At 37.9% G+C, this 16,117-nt stretch overlaps 1 protein-coding gene across 2 annotated transcripts; it reads left to right on the forward strand.

Moving 5' to 3' along the window:
• Window positions 1–3,902: 3,902 nt before the first annotated feature.
• Window positions 3,903–15,964, forward strand: LOC127523195 (cadherin-related family member 1). 2 transcript variants are annotated; one of them, XM_051913629.1, is made up of 18 exons: window positions 3,903–4,049; window positions 4,189–4,398; window positions 4,841–4,936; window positions 5,296–5,441; window positions 5,552–5,602; window positions 7,151–7,240; window positions 7,336–7,422; window positions 8,764–8,910; window positions 9,093–9,236; window positions 9,352–9,430; window positions 9,614–9,714; window positions 9,815–10,018; window positions 10,465–10,614; window positions 10,692–10,856; window positions 11,085–11,152; window positions 12,089–12,317; window positions 12,524–12,778; window positions 14,289–15,964. In XM_051913629.1, the coding sequence occupies exons 2-18, from the start codon at window positions 4,338–4,340 to the stop codon at window positions 14,865–14,867; spliced, it is 2,652 nt and encodes an 883-aa protein (XP_051769589.1). In that variant the 5' UTR covers window positions 3,903–4,049; window positions 4,189–4,337; the 3' UTR covers window positions 14,868–15,964. The 2 variants fall into 2 exon arrangements, with proteins under 2 accessions (XP_051769589.1, XP_051769592.1); XM_051913632.1 differs by having other exon boundaries at window positions 8,800–8,910; window positions 14,289–15,963.
• The last annotated feature ends 153 nt before the right edge of the window (window positions 15,965–16,117 follow it).

Raw genomic sequence — 16,117 nt, forward strand, 5'->3', positions numbered from 1 at the left:
TTTATCTTTGGCTCAGTGATATCTAAAGACATTAGAAATATCACTGAATCGCCCGTCAGCACAGACCTGAATTCAGACATGCTCTCAAACATTCATCTCATGTTCTGATAATTTGCCCTTTCATTGGTTTCTTTGAGTTGAATTCAGTGGTGTCTGATCATTTTACACATCGATTATGGTCTATGATCCAGATTATGAAGTTGAGACGGACTGTTATTTTTCGGGCAGATCCGTGCAGCAGCTGTGATAGTGAAGCCTTGTCTGTTATGTTTGTGTCCTGCCATTACAAGAGGATCTGGGCATCGACAGACATTCATGTTTTATTTGTGCTCTGACCAGCGGCAGATGACAGCGAGATTAGCGAGTAATCCACGTGTCCGCCATCTGTATTCTGATGCTGATTAAATGCTGAAAGGAGGCCATTGCCATTGCCAGCGAATGGGAACATCAGTGCTGGTACAGGTGCAACTTGCTTAAAAACTAAAAAATTAGGAAATATTCAATAGTGACTGCAGGTCACATTTACTGCCAAAACACTTAAACCACATTAATATGAAGTGATTGTCAGTAAAAAGAAAAAAGGAGTAGCCTCAAAAACAGATGCCTGTCAAGCTTTTGGCATCTGGTGGATTTGTGTGATCATGTGATCATGCTGTTGCCCTGACAGCTGTAGACCAGCAGAGGGAGTGTGCTGAAGCTCAAAGGAAACACTTTTTGCCTTCTCATGCTTGTCCGAAGATCCTGCTTTCCGCCACTGAAGATGCAATTACACTTTAAGATTTTTCAGAGTGGAATGCACAATATGTAACATAATACAGATAAACATAAATAAACTAAGCAAAAAAAGAAACATCCCTTTTCCAGGATACTGTATTTTAAAGAATTTTGTAAAATCCAAATAAGCTTTATAGATCTTTATTGAAAAAGTTTAGAAGCTGTCCTTAAGACACTAACGGTTTACAGGCAGTAGATGATTAAGGTCACAGTTCCAATAACTTAGGACACTTTATACTCCTAATGTGTGAGCAAATTCCAAGTATGGGTTACCATACTTGGCCTTCATATCACTTTTTTTTTTGTTTTATTTGCTCAGTATGATTGAAAATGCAAAAGCAAACAAAGTGTCTGTATTTTTGAAAAACACTGACCAAACCTTCATTACTGAAACCGTCCCTCATCTCCGTTGTGCTGAAAGGGTTAGGGTTCATCTCAACTTGGGGATCAAAGGTAACTCTGAAGAGACTTAACATTAACATTATAACAAAGGTAACTCTAAGATTAGAGGTTGTTCATGTGCAGCATTTCAAGTCTTCAACTCATATTTATGATCTCCGAAAGCATGTGAAGCCATCATTTCACATTTTAACACATGTAACCCCATCATCTCACAAGAGATGAGAATTTGAGAGGGCAACAACCACAGTGTTTCTTTACAAATAGTTAATGAGATAATATTCACATGCAAAAGTAGCACGAAGGGTAATTAGCAGACCACATGTTTCCCCAATCATATATCCTAGAGTGCTACACTGAACAATCAAAAGTTGCTCTGCAAAGAAGTGCACACGCAATCACAAATAAAACAAACAAAATTTCACTACAAACTCCAAAGTAAAACGATCACAAAAATAAACTACTACAAAGTGCTCCCCACAGAGTTAACCATATATAAGAAAATGGGAACCCTACTGTATGTAGGTCCAAAACAAAACAGAACAAAGAGAAAACAAACATATAAAAACAAACCACACAATCTCACAATAAATTCAATCACATTTCCACATTTCTATCACGCAAGGCCCAATTTTTACATTAAAGTAATCTCTTAAAACAGCCATTAAGCCACCAATGCTCTCAATACAGTTTTTTCAAATTGCTTACACACTAAAAATGGTACTTGAGGCCCAATCAGTGAAACATTCACTCATGTACCGAATCTTCAGACCAAGTCTGCAAAACTACAAGCACATTACATGCTTTAAACTCAGTTTGCTATTGTAAAACAAACTTTTTGCAAAACTTTAAACACAGTTCTCTACATTAGACACATCACACAAAAATAACAGCTCTTGTGGTTAATTTACCCCAACGATCATGTGTGAAAACTCATACATAATTTGTTCACTTAGAAATCAAAACTCAGTGTTTTGAGAAAGAAAGAAATTATTTTTACCCCGTAGCATTTCTGTTTATAGTGTGAATATATATGTATGTATATATGTACTGTATATATATTTATGTATGTTAGGGATAGGGTTAGCATACATATATAAGGTTGACTTTCTGACTTGGCTTTCAATGCATACAAGCCAATTCAGAAAGTCAACTGTATTTCTAAAGCGCTTTATACAACATAGATTGTTTTACAGCAGCTTCACAGTATAACAAATTCAAACTCTGCTGTAAAGCAGCTCTAACAAATATAGTGTCATTATTCAGCTCAAGTCAGTTCAGTATTGATTCAGTTCAGTTCCATAATGTGTAAAATTCATCAGTTGTGTATACATACTGTATTTACAGTGTATTTGTACATATGCATGTACGTGTGAGTGCTACACTGAACAATCAAAAGACACAAGATAGCAGTGTTTTACATTTTTCACATCTGTGTTTGGCGTGTATGTGGCTAATCATTTTATGTTTGTTTGTAAAGTTACTATGCAAAAATAAAATTTTTAGAAGAGTTAATAAAGTTTTGAACAAAGTGTTTGCTTTTGAAAGATTTGTGTGATGTTTTGCATATTGTGTGCATGTTGTGTGGTTTTGCGTGTAAAGTTTTGAGAAATTGAGATATAGTTTCAAAAAGTGTGTGTAGCAATTTGAAAAAATTGTAAAAGTAAACGGCGATCAAGCATCATCTGTAAAAAATAAAGAAAATACAGTTCATAATTTCCATATAAAAAATAACAATACTCAAATTCCAATATATATTTTTGTAATCTCAGATGCTTCAATAATTCATGATAAAATCAGTACCTGTATTATTAAGTAAACCTGCCTAATTCTCTGGAGCATCTATCAGCATATGTCCCATTAGGACAGCAGATGCATACATTAAAACTAAGCAACCTCACTATGCCTATTATAGACACAACCCTCCAACGTTCAGCTCTGTGCTGCTCACTGCTATTACACAAGCTGGATCTGGAACCGCATACTACTCTTACTACTTTCCCCATAACTTTCTATGGCAAAAATAATAGTATATTTGTAGTCATACACCAGGGTAATATAGTCTCTAAATTTCCTACCTTCTACTCCATTACATACAGATTGTTACATCTCTAAATTCTGATTGGATAAATCACTTTTGAAGTCTGTGATATGCACATTACATATCAATGAGTTTTTATGTAGCTTGACAACTGTGAGCAGCCACAGCTAATGAATAATATTACTAGATAGAAGAATAGTTTATTCCAAATATTGATGTTATGTTGGGGCTTTTATTAAATTGTTTGTTTCTGCCCTTAAAAAAAAATAAAAAAATAAAAAAAACATAAGTCATGTTTAAAAAAAGCAATAGTCAATCCAACACCTGTACGCTACGATTCGCTGAAACAGTCAGTCAGATCAAGTTTTATGCAGAAAAGTAATTTATGCAGAAATCCAGACTATTCTACTAAACTTTTATCACTGGATACAAGTTTCTGCTTGTTGGTGCGTTCTAGCCAGAGTTGAGGTCATATCTTTCATGAATTACTCGTGCATTTCAGCAAATGAGAAAGAACTAAATTTCGTCTGTGTTGTTTGCAGTGGATGGAAGCACAAGATTCCTGCAACACTCTTTATATATAGCTGAGCAATTCTCGTGACTGTTCTGCGTTCAGTGAAATGCGTGACGTGTGAACTACAAAAAACCCCAATGTACGTCACATTCACCCCTTAAAATAACTCAGGGACAGATGTGCTTTATCAGGAGATGATGCAAATGTACACTTCATAGGAAAATGATGGCTGTATTGAAGGTTCTGTCCTTCCATTTCATTTGGTTCTGAAGTTACAGAACGACCTGTCTAAATCTACATAACCCTCAATTATATTTCTAGGTAAAAAGCAGGCGTTATGGAGTCTGACCTTAACTTAAATGTTAAGTTTAAAAATGAAAATGTGGCACTGTGTTCCTAAACTCCTGCTCCTTTCTTCTTTGAGTCTTGGTGATGGTTAGATATGTGTTTGTTGTTCTAGGTCCGTCTTTGAGTCGTGAGCTGCAGTGAGTCACAGGATTACCGAGGCTGCTTCTCCTGCGCTCAGACGTGTTTAAAGACGTCTTCAGATGGGCAGCGGCTGCATCTCTCACCATATGATCCTTCAGTCTGTTCACACTTTTCTGCAGGATGAAGAGTATGAGGGAAAAACAGACTGTAATTCTTCTCATGTCACTGTGGATGTCTATGGGTGAGTTACTGAGTGTTTTACTGGTTAGAGACGAGACCGTAGTCTTTGTGTAATCAGCTTCAGAACTGTGACTGTCTCAATAATCCTTTAAGTATAATGTGAGTGTTCGCAGGAGAGCAGAGCTGTGCTACTTGGTTATTTGTCCTTTAACAAACACATTTAACTTAAAACTTGCAACAATTTACAGTAGAACTATTGTTTTATTTTTAGAGCATTTATCTAAAATATATGTAATTCTCACTAAGACTGAATTTCACTTGCATTGGTCCAAATGATTTCACTGAATACTGTTGTCAATCTAACAAAGATGTCACAACCTACACTTTATTTCTAACCACAGTCTCAGTTTTTTTGTGTGATCATCCTGATGTTTCATGTTCAAAACGCTTGATGTGTATTTCCGTATTATTTGATGCCGAGTTCGAAGTATCTGTGTTTTCAGGGAAATCTGACTTCGCACCGTATTTCTATGATAACGGAGCTGGCAGCAGGAATGGAAACATGGCACTTTTCAGTATCGCTGAAGACACATCTGTTGGTTAGCACTCAAATGCACCTCACTTCTATGATGACACACTGATATCATGCTGTCAGACTAACAGAAAACATAAGAACATCAAATACTGTATCCTGGAGTATGCACAGACTGAATGTGTCATATTGAACTGATCACAGAACAGAGATATAATGAGCCAGATCTCTGATCATACTGAATTCATATTTGTTGTGTGCCGAAATTCATTTCTCAGATATTCAGCTAACTTTGATGCAATATGAGTGACAGGGAATTGCTCACAGTGGGTTTCTGGTTTTAGGTCATCTCAATGTTGAGGAGCACATACTGTATGTACACATACTTTGAGATCATTTGTTCATATTTGACTTGTTCTTCCACAGGGACTCATGTATACACGCTGAACGGCTCCGATCCGGAAGGGGAAACCGTGACCTATGGCATGACCTTTGATAAGGGCTCCAGAGAGTGTTTCAGTGTTGAGCCCAAATCAGGGAATGTGACTCTCATTGAAAGTCTGGACAGAGAGGTGAGTGTACATGTTATTAAAATGGCACATTATATGGACATAAATCAGGAAAAAATACCAGCTGAAGTGTGAGATTTGTGTTAATAATTAAACTTGTTTTGATTGTTAAGGTTCAGGATGAGATTGTTGCATTTGTGACCATCACAGATGGCAGAAACAAGGTGATAAAACATGATTACAATACGTTTTAATTACAGGCTTACTTCTTAAAGCAGAAGTGTGTCGTTGTTTGTATGTTCAGCTAGTGGTGTGTCATCGAATGTTCAGTCGCTGTAAGTCAGTCATTGGTAGTTTGTAAGGAGTGAAACACTGTAGGCGTGTTCGACTTCATGTGGCGCTGCACAGACCGACCGGTGTCATGATAAATCAGTTCCTTTCTTGAAATTGGATCTCCCCAAAATGTCAGTTAATGATTATCCTAAGTATATATGAATGATATTAATTTAAAATACCCATATAGTTTACTATATAATGAGTAAGAAAACAAATTAGTGCATAATAAAACCAATTGCACGTAATTTCTTACACTGGATTACCTGTTAATTAATAAATAATACTTATAATAGCCTATTAAGTGAATAATTGAACATCATTCATTTGTTTTATTCATTACTGAAATATTTGGACATTTAACACTTAACAATTTAACACACAATTATATTAAAGATGATTGTGAATACATGCAGGGTAAGAGCAAATGCGTGTATAAACCAAGCTACAGTATCAGGCTAATCGGGTATCTTTATGCTATGCTAGTACATTAACTTAACTAATACAGTAAATGGTCTAATATACAGTATATAATAAATACAGTAAATAACTAATACATAAATGGTCATTATAACGTAGTTGACACAGCATTTATCATAACATGATTTTGTAGGAATTGTAAACAGGTGCTAAGAAGAGGACATATTAAAAGCAATTTGAACCAATGGGATCGCATGGGGTCCTAATGGAGACCCGATTATTTTTGTATTTTTTTGGGGGGGCTTTTATGCTTATTCTGACACCTTCAGTTCTGCTAATGCTCACAAATCCATATTTTTATGAAAGTAAAAACTTTTTTTATGTAATCTTAATGTTGTGTCAAGTTTATAAACAGGTGCAGTACAGAATCTATTGAATGAAAAGTGTTGCTACATGTAAACGTCTGAAACAAGTTTGGAAAATGCAACAATTACTGCATGTAATCCAGTTCATCTGCAATAAAGAAAGCAAACACCATGTAAGCGTCATTACGCAAAGCAGAAAGCGTCTGATGTGACGTTTTCGACTCCTAACCCTGACTAGAAGCAGCAAATCGATCAATTGAAGTCAAACACACCTTGTGACTCTGTGACGCTTTCACAACATTGATTAGTGTGAGCAACTTCTGACTCAACCAGTGACGTGAGCTGGTTAGTGTTAGTGTTAATGTGATCTGCTGACTGGAATCTGTTTGGCTGCAGGAATGTTTGGGAAATAATCGTTAAGTTAGGGTTTTGTTTAATGCTGCTAGTGGTGCCAAAATTACACACTTCACCTTTAAGAAGTGGTATAACTAGCCTTTGACACTGGATTTCAATTATAGTTGTTCATTAATTATTATTTAGTCCCATAGTCCTCTGTGTATTATGTGTATTGTGCTTAATGTGCTTTAGTGTACATTTTTGACTATGAATGTGCTATTTGTCAGGTCAAATTTACTTTATACCTCGTTTCTCCAGGTTGTAGAAAATGTTCGAGTGTTTATCACAGATGTTAATGACGAAAAGCCTGAGTTTTTAAATCGACCATACATAGTGGATGTCCCCGAGGTAAGAATGAAAAGCAGTTTGGAAATGAATGGATATGTGTCATAATAAACAGTCAGCATTATTGGTGAAGCTCTTATAATGGATCTGTGTTGAAGGACGCCACCTCGGGCAGCAGCATCTACAGGGTTCAGGCCGTCGACAGAGACCTCGGCTCCGGAGGAAGTGTCACCTACTACCTGCAGGTCAGACCAAACAACTTCCTGTGGCATCAGTGGTCGCTCTCTTAAAAATTTGATTTAGTCCCTTTCTCAAGTGAATGAGTTTAAAATAATAACCACTGAAGATATTTTAATCTCTAAGATGTCATAAGCTTTGTGTGCTAATACCAGTGTTAACACTTATACTCTGTCTGTAGAGGACAGTCATGTGGGATGCTGCAGAGACACTGACACACACACACACACACACACACACACACATCGCCTTTCGAACAGACGTGACACCAAAGTACCATCAGAAAATGTGCTGCTACTGGATTAAATTTCAATTACATTTAGGCAGGTTGAGGGCTTAGTCTGGCTTACCTCTGCGCTCGGCCACATGTCGCTCTGATTCACGAGGTATCTGAGGTCGGACGTTTCTGAACATTTCCCACACCAAAGTGAACCGAGCATCAGGCCTCTAAGTGCAGGTTTTTCAGAGGAAACGTGAATGTCTATTATTCTTTTACTTTTTTTAAAAAACGTTTCATCATTTCTGATATAATTATTCTACATGCAGCTTTTATGAGCTCAAATTAATAGAATGAATACAAGAAATATTTGTACTTTTACAAATCCATTAGTCACACCACAGGTACATTTAACATGGGTTAGCGAAAGAAACAGTGAGCAGTGAAGACACCGAAGATCTGCACTTAAACATACATTAGATCTGCAGTCCGGTGTGTTCTGGTTCTCACTCTGATCTGTTTATTCATATGAATTTTACTAAATCACCTTCATCCCAAACCATCTCATCTCAAATTGACCAAAACTACAAACACTGTTCATGCGTTTTCACACAAATGAAAGTTCAATAGTCATCACAACAATTCTCAATATGAGAACACTAACAGCGGCGCTCAGAACCTCTGCGTGTTTAAAAATCAAGATCTTTGATTTAAATGGTGCAGAAAGTGCATCACTGTTGCTCTGAGAAACCAGTTTCTTCATCATGTATACTGTATGATCATGTTTCATAAACACCGTCACCTGCGTTCTTGCTTGTTACCATGGTTTCTAATTAGTTTAGCACCTGTTCCGCTGGTTATTTACGCTTTATGTTTTCTTCGTTCAGTGTCCCACGTTAATAGCTATGGTGTAGTTGTTATAGCTCTCTATGTTCATTAAAGCCTCTTGTAAATAGTTTATTCTGCGTCACGCATCTCGTTCTCGTTGGATTATCTACACGCATACCGTGACAACCAGCTCGTAACATTTGAGAGTTTTATTTGATGTCATCTTTTGGAACAGATTGGTCTGTAACGGTTGAGGTTTGAACAGAAGAGATTGTAATTTTGAGAGATGTGTTATATATTTCAGGAAAGAAATCTTCATCAGTTGTCATTTCGTTTGCAGTCCAGCAGTAAGTTCACCATCGACGGTCACAGTGGCGTTCTGCGCATCAGACCTGGTGAATCTCTGGATTACGAACTCTCCAGGACTCATTTTGTCACTGTTGTTGCAAAGGTGAGCAACAAAATCCTCTCTGTCCTTTGTAATAGTTTGGGGTATTTGCTTTGATCTTTCACAGGTGCATTTATGTTGTAAAATGAAGTCCAAAGATGAGAAGAATTTTCTCAGAACGTCATTTCTCATGTGGCCGTTTAAATCAGTGAGTATCTGAACTTCGTGCTGTGTGTCTATTTCAGGATGGAGGTGGTAAATATCACGGGAAATCCCAGGTTATGACCTCAACAGCCATCGTAACCATCAATGTCATCGACACCCAAGATTCTCCTCCAGTGTTTGTTGGTACTCCGTATTTTGGATTTGTCTATGAAGTCTCTGTACCAGTAAGTATGACACTATTTCATATATATTTCATATATATGTATGTATGTATGTGTATTTCTAAAATCCATGAGCTTTTAAGACAGTGTTCTGTCTTTTTCTCTGTTTTGTGTCCAGGGTTCAGAGATATTCACTGTTTTTGCCAAGGACGGGGACCAGAACAGCCCCAATCCCATCCATTATTCCATTCTGAACGGTCAGCTGCGTTATTGATTCAGTGCTCATTTCAATTTCTGAACTGGAGAGCTAAACATCTGCCTTCATGTCAACTAGTTCAATTTATCTACCAAGTTCAGTCTTAATAATGTTAGATTGTGCTAAACTAAGAGCTTCATTAAATCTGTTGTACAGCATCTGTCTCTTCTTCTGTTCACTAAAGGCAGCGACGGCTTCTTTAGCATCAACAGCACCAGTGGGTGTATCAGCTTGACATCATTTCCTGTACAGCTGAGGAATGAGTTATATGAATTAAAAGTCAAGGTTGGCTATAATTATAATATGAATATCAGTAAAGATTGAGTGTCTATTTATAAGTAGTGTCATGCATGACATTATAAGACTTGCTTCATTTTAAATCAAGGCTTCGGAGGTTGGACCTGACAACCAGATAATTGACTACGCCGTCACCACAGTCAGTATTCGTGTGGTGGACCTGAACAACCACCCGCCCACATTCTACGGCGAGAACGGCCCACAGAACCGGTTTGAGCTGACCATGTACGAACACCCACCGGAGGGAGAGATTCTCCGAGGCCTGAAGATCACCGTCAACGACTCGGACCAGGTGCACACACTGAACATGATCACACATTAAACATTTGCCTTGTTTCATTACATTCACCAGCAGTCGCAACCATTTATACATGCTTTTTATTTAGATAACGTCCCTGCATACCAATCTACATTCACACACTCATCACACTTTAAATCTGTTACTGAAAGTCTAATTTAAACCTAAAAATAAACTTTTGCCATTTTGTAAAGTTTAAGACAAATTTTATTTAATATTTAAGATATTGTGATTGATCATATTATGTTGGGAAAAGATATATCATCAGGTTTCATCTGTGCACACACACACACACACACACACACACACACACACACACTTTTTTTTCTAGCCTAATGCACTTTTATCCTTTAACACTTAAAACATCCACAGGAGTTTATTTATAAGTGGTTTTTCTCTATTAATGTACTATATTCTATGATCTCTCCCATTTCATCCAGGGAGCGAATGCTAAATTTCGACTGCTGCTGGTGGGACCCCGAGTTCTCCGTGTGGTTCCTCAGACGGTTCTCAATGAAGCCCAAGTCACCATCATTGTGGAAAACTCAACCGCAATCGACTATGAAAAATACCAGTTTTTAACATTCAAGGTCTGATCCTGATCTTATGTTTGCAGTATATCATCTCATGGTGTTTTATGCTGAGAAGTGCGTATGCTGTTTTTCAGCTGTTAGCAGTTGAGATCGACACTCCGGAGCGCTTCAGTGCCACTGCGGATATTCTGATCAATCTTTTGGACACAAACGACAACATTCCAAAGTTCTCCTCAGAGTTTTACATTGCCAGGATCCCTGAAAATTCACCCGGAGGCTCCAACGTCGTCTCAGTGACTGTGAGCAGCTTTGTGAAATGATGTTTAACGAAGACATGAACACTAAGTGCTAAATTTAGGCAGAGTTGTCTGCTCCTTTGCTTATAGTTGTAGAGAAATGAGCTTTCCAGAACAAATGCTCCAGTTCATAATCTTACAGCAGGGGAATATTTCTCAGCTGCAGGTCTTACATTGAGTGGTTTGGTGCTTTACGTTTGGAGCACTGATGTGTGTTTGGTGTTTTTACAGGCAACAGACCCTGACTCAGGGCTTTGGGGGGAAGTGAAATACTCCATCTACGGCTCTGGCGCTGATCTGTGAGTACAGAGAAATACTGTAGCTGCTCCGTCAATACTGAACATTGTGACTTTGAATAAGTGATTCTGCCACTTATGCAGAACCATATCGAGCTCCAGTAACATAGATGTTCTGCCTTTAACAACATAACATTTTGTTCAGTCATCTGTTTAGATTAAGCTTTAATTAATAATAGACGTCACTCTTCAAACAGCTGCTTGAGATTTTTCCTCTAAAGATATCTAAAATGATAGATTTGATGGCAAATCTAACTCAAACAGAATAGGACCAAATTCCAGCGTCTGTGATTTAGTGTGACTTTAGTTTTGACAGGTCAAAAAGTGTCACAGATCCCTCACTCTCGCCTGTGTTTGGATCCTCGCTTGTGTTTATAAGGCCTGTAAAGGACTAAAGGACAAGTACAAAACAGCTTACTGACAGACTCCAGTGAGGGAGCGGGCTAATCTTGTTATGGGATTGGAGAAATAAAAATAGCATCTCCACACCCCGCGAGTGAGTCAGGGCCCAATTAGCGAGCGATTTGACAGCTGGAGGTAGAACACACGGGTAATGCAAAACCTGTAAATTTATGCCTTGATTCTTCCCCAGTGCAGGAGGCAAATTATAATGGTGCGAAAAATAGCAGGTTTCTGGCTGACTGTTAATTTTCACACTCACAAGAAAAAAAGCCGCTGCTTGAAATCTATACTTGATGAAGTTCTTATAATGGTTTTAATATCAGGCACACGCCCGCATGTTTATTTTGATTTTAAAGCAACCAGTGAATGGAGCTTCTGTATTTTAATCCATCATTACCACACTGAAACATGTCTCGTCCCGTGCTGGATGGTATTCATTGGACACTTACCATGCTAGACACATGAGTTAAACATCATTTGTGATGTTAACCACATCTTAGTTTTAAATAAAGTCTTGTGACTGTTTGTTTGTTTCAGATTTCTCATTCACCCCACATCTGGCATCATTTACACGCAGCCCTGGGCCTCTTTAGATGCTGAAGTAAAGTCAAAATATAATTTCTATGTAAAAGCTGAAGACACTGAGGGGAAATACAGCCTTGCAGAGGTTTTTGTCACTGTGCTTGACCAAAATGACCATCCACCAGAGTTCAACCAGAACTTCCTGGAAAAGACGATGATTATTGGAGCACCAGTGCAAATACAGGTTTGTGGGCTTGTAGTTTTTGTTCTTTAACAAAATCGGCCAATAATAAAAAGCCAAATCTCTCATTGTGCCTGACGGCATGAACTCCGATGATCCCACAACCTGCTTAAGGTTCTGCATCTGTGAGCAATTCAGCTGAACAAGACTGTCACTAATGGTGTGAATGTGAATGAGATGATTTGGATTTGATTCCGATTTGTGTTCAGGCTGTGGATGAGGACGCAGAGGAACCCAATAACATCATTGAATATTCCATCATGAGAGCCGATCCAGACAACATCTTTGACATCAACACATCCACAGGAGAGATTAAGCTCAAACCGTACATCAAGTCTATGGAGATTGTACAGAACATCACCAGACAGAAGGACTGCAGGTGGTCTGTGGTGGTTCAAGCCCGTGATCGAGGTTCTCCGTCCTTCAGCACCACAGCCGTCGTGAAAATCGACATCACAGAGGCGGTGAGACGAGGGTCACTGTATGCGTTTAAAACAGCTTTGAATGATTATTTTTTCATTTGTGTTTGTGAAAATACCATATTACTACCATGTACAGCACTTTGGGTTATGATGTGAATGCCTTGGCATAGGAATATGGAGTGTGTATAGTTTATAAACAATTGTTTTATTCAGTAGCAAATTTTATTTTCCCCTTCCCTCGTTGGGAAAAAAGTAAACTCAGCCTAAAATCAGCCTAGCTAACTATGTCCTTTTCTATAAAACTGCATTTTACTTTTAACAAGAAATGCCACATGCAAACAGAGTTAGCATGAGAGTTATCACCAAAATTAAACAAAAAGTAATAAATTGCAAATCCTCATAACAAATAATTGCCTCATCATACAACTGGTGTGTGCATTTCAGCGGAATATGGTGACAACCGGCCACAAAACCAACAAAATTTAATGTAAGCCGACGCATGACAGACCAAAGTACCTTCACGACAGTCACTTCCGCATCATCAGTGAACAGCGATCCATGACCACAAACAAGCAATGCTGATAATAAACATATCATTAGACTGGCACAGTTAAACTAATGATTTGGGATAAATGGGTTAGCTATAATGCAGAATTACAGTAAATGTGCATGTGTGCTAAGTTAGTAAATTTACAGACTGACTGTTTTCTCAAATAAAGCTTAACATATTTAAAACAGTGGCAGCAGCGGCCAGAATGAAATCAGTCACGTAACCTATTAAATTTTAAATAACTTACCCAAACAGCAAACAACTCTGGCAGTAGAGCTTTAGTTCTTGATTGCTGTGGTTGAAATGCTTTTAAAAGCCTTGGCTTTCTGCACAAAATTTAGCTCTGGTGTTGGTCTTCCTTTGCAGATTAACTCCAGCTTTTCTTTAAAAGTTAGAATTGAAAATGGTGGTGATAAAAAATTCGCAATGATGTCCTCCTCATCAATGTTGCTGGCGGTTTCCATAGTGAATAGGCCAGCTATTTTATCAGCGGTTTTTCCCCGATCGCGTTCCCCGCAGCGGGTGAAATGCGTCATAACGTTGGTGGTAACAAGGCACACCCATTTAGAGGAACGATATGATTGGTCAATTTTCCTGTCATTTGAAATCTGTCTCTCATTGATTGGCCCTGTGGACCACAAATCACAGAGCTGAAAGCGTTAGGCGGAAAATTCCTAATATGGAGAAAACGGACGTCTACACAACACAACACAACTGAATAGACCGATTTGAAGGGTTTATTTCCTCAAGTATATTTAGATGTTTATTGTCAAATTATAAATTCCTAAAATAATATTAGAACTGATGATTTTTTTATTAAAAAAGAATTAACTTTTTAAACTATTATTTAAAAGTTTGTAAATATTATTTAGCAGTTATTATTTAACAGTTTAGGCCCTCTCTGAAGGTTCCCCTCTAGATTTATGGTACCATGGTACAGCCACAGTACTTTTTCATGGTGTGTACATTATTTACAACACTTTTTTTCTTTCTTTTTTGTAGAATCGGCTCAAAGGGCCCATGGCTGCCTTTCTCATGCAGAGCCGGGACAATCCACTGAAAGCTCTTGGCCTGGCGGTCGGCATCATTACTGTTATGGTTTTGGTGACAGTTATGATCTCCACAGTTATGTTCTTTCGCAACACAAAGTCCAATAGGATCACGCCAGCACGTCGCATCATACGCAGGAGGCCCAAAGAGCAGCGGCACTGGACCTTCAGGCCAGCGTTTGGACACAGCGACCCTAACGCTGGACGATTCCTCGATAACGATGATGACATGAGTGACAACAGCAGCTCCAGACCCAAGCCTCCTCCACCCAGCGCTCCTGTCCTGCCTCCTGCGCCTCCAGCCGGCTCCAGGCCGAGCGAGCGTGTGCGGGCTGTGCCCACGGTGTCCGGCGCTCTGGCCTCCAGAATCCCCAGTTGCAGCTCCAGCTGCAGGACGAGCAAAAGCACAGATGGCCATGAGAGATCCGGCCACAACAAAGACGGCAGTGGCATCAGCTCCGCTCTTGTGTCTGAGCTGAAAATGAGAATAGAACAGAAAATTATTGAGGCAAATCAAGGTTATTATTACTGACACACTGACGCATTGGACATGTTTTACATGTGTGGACCAAACATTTGATGTTACAAACAGCTGTTTGTGAAGAATGTTTCTTTGTGTGTGAAAAAGTGTTTTTAAAGTGGCCATCTGGTTCATCTAAAGTGTTTCTGGTTTTCAAAATGGCATACAGTCATAATTATATCATCTGGCTTGTTTTCTTGCAAGAAAAAGAAAATCATAAAAAAAAAAACTTGCCAATACTGGTCTATGCATATGTGTTTGTAAACAGAAAACGGCTAATTAAGTGCTGTTTATTTCAGTAATGTACACCTCAAGTCCTGCTGTGCTTCTTAGACCAGTTTATGCATTAGTTCTAGTGATGCCAACTGCCACTGTAATCTCATAATTAGCACCATACTGCCATCTTTAGGTTTCAATACATTTAGTCTAAACAGTCTAATCATTAATACCCAAAACAGCCCTTTCTGTCCATCATTTTTCAATAGATGTACTGTATGTAGACGTGTGTCCTACTGTCTGACTATTTCTTCTTTGAACAACTTTTGCCTTGAGGATCTTCGGTGAAAGTCTACTGACTGTACGGATATCGGAAACCAGACTCTCTCATTTGTAGTTATTGCTGTCAAACCTTTTTATTGTTATTATTATTATTATTATTGTTTTTATTCTTTTGTAAAGACAGTTTTTTCACTGATATTTTGGAAGTGATTTAAAAGCAGATGAAAATACATGTGCTATTTGTACGGCATATCAAAATGTCAAGTGTGTTTATCATGTAAACTCTGTGCTATAAATCCATTAAGAAATAAAACATTTTTAAAGTGTTATTTAAAAAAGAAAAAAATGAAAAGAGACTGTCTTTTTCCTACTATTCAGTTTGGCAGCAATAGTAATGTTGAAGAGTAAAATTGGAGCAGTACAGAAGCTACTTGCTGAAATAATTTTCATGTTGTTTTAGATAATTAAAATATTAATTTTAATTATCTAAAACAAAATTTAAAAATATTAATTTTAATTTGTTTGGTCATTTTATTAATGACCAAACAAAACATTCAGATTGCCATAGTTCTAGTAAATCTTAAAGAGTGTTTTGAGCTAATTGTCACGTGTTAAAAAAAAAAAAGATCCACTTTACGATAAACAGAATGAATCCACTTCACCTTTAATGTTTGACATTTATTTCACAAACATTTAAAACAATGCACATACTGTGAAATCAATAAATACAGCACTTACAATGAAACACTCCCATTGAAAATGGA

This window comes from Ctenopharyngodon idella, chromosome 12 (assembly GCF_019924925.1).
Source record: "Ctenopharyngodon idella isolate HZGC_01 chromosome 12, HZGC01, whole genome shotgun sequence".
In the NCBI taxonomy this organism is placed as follows: domain Eukaryota; kingdom Metazoa; phylum Chordata; class Actinopteri; order Cypriniformes; family Xenocyprididae; genus Ctenopharyngodon; species Ctenopharyngodon idella.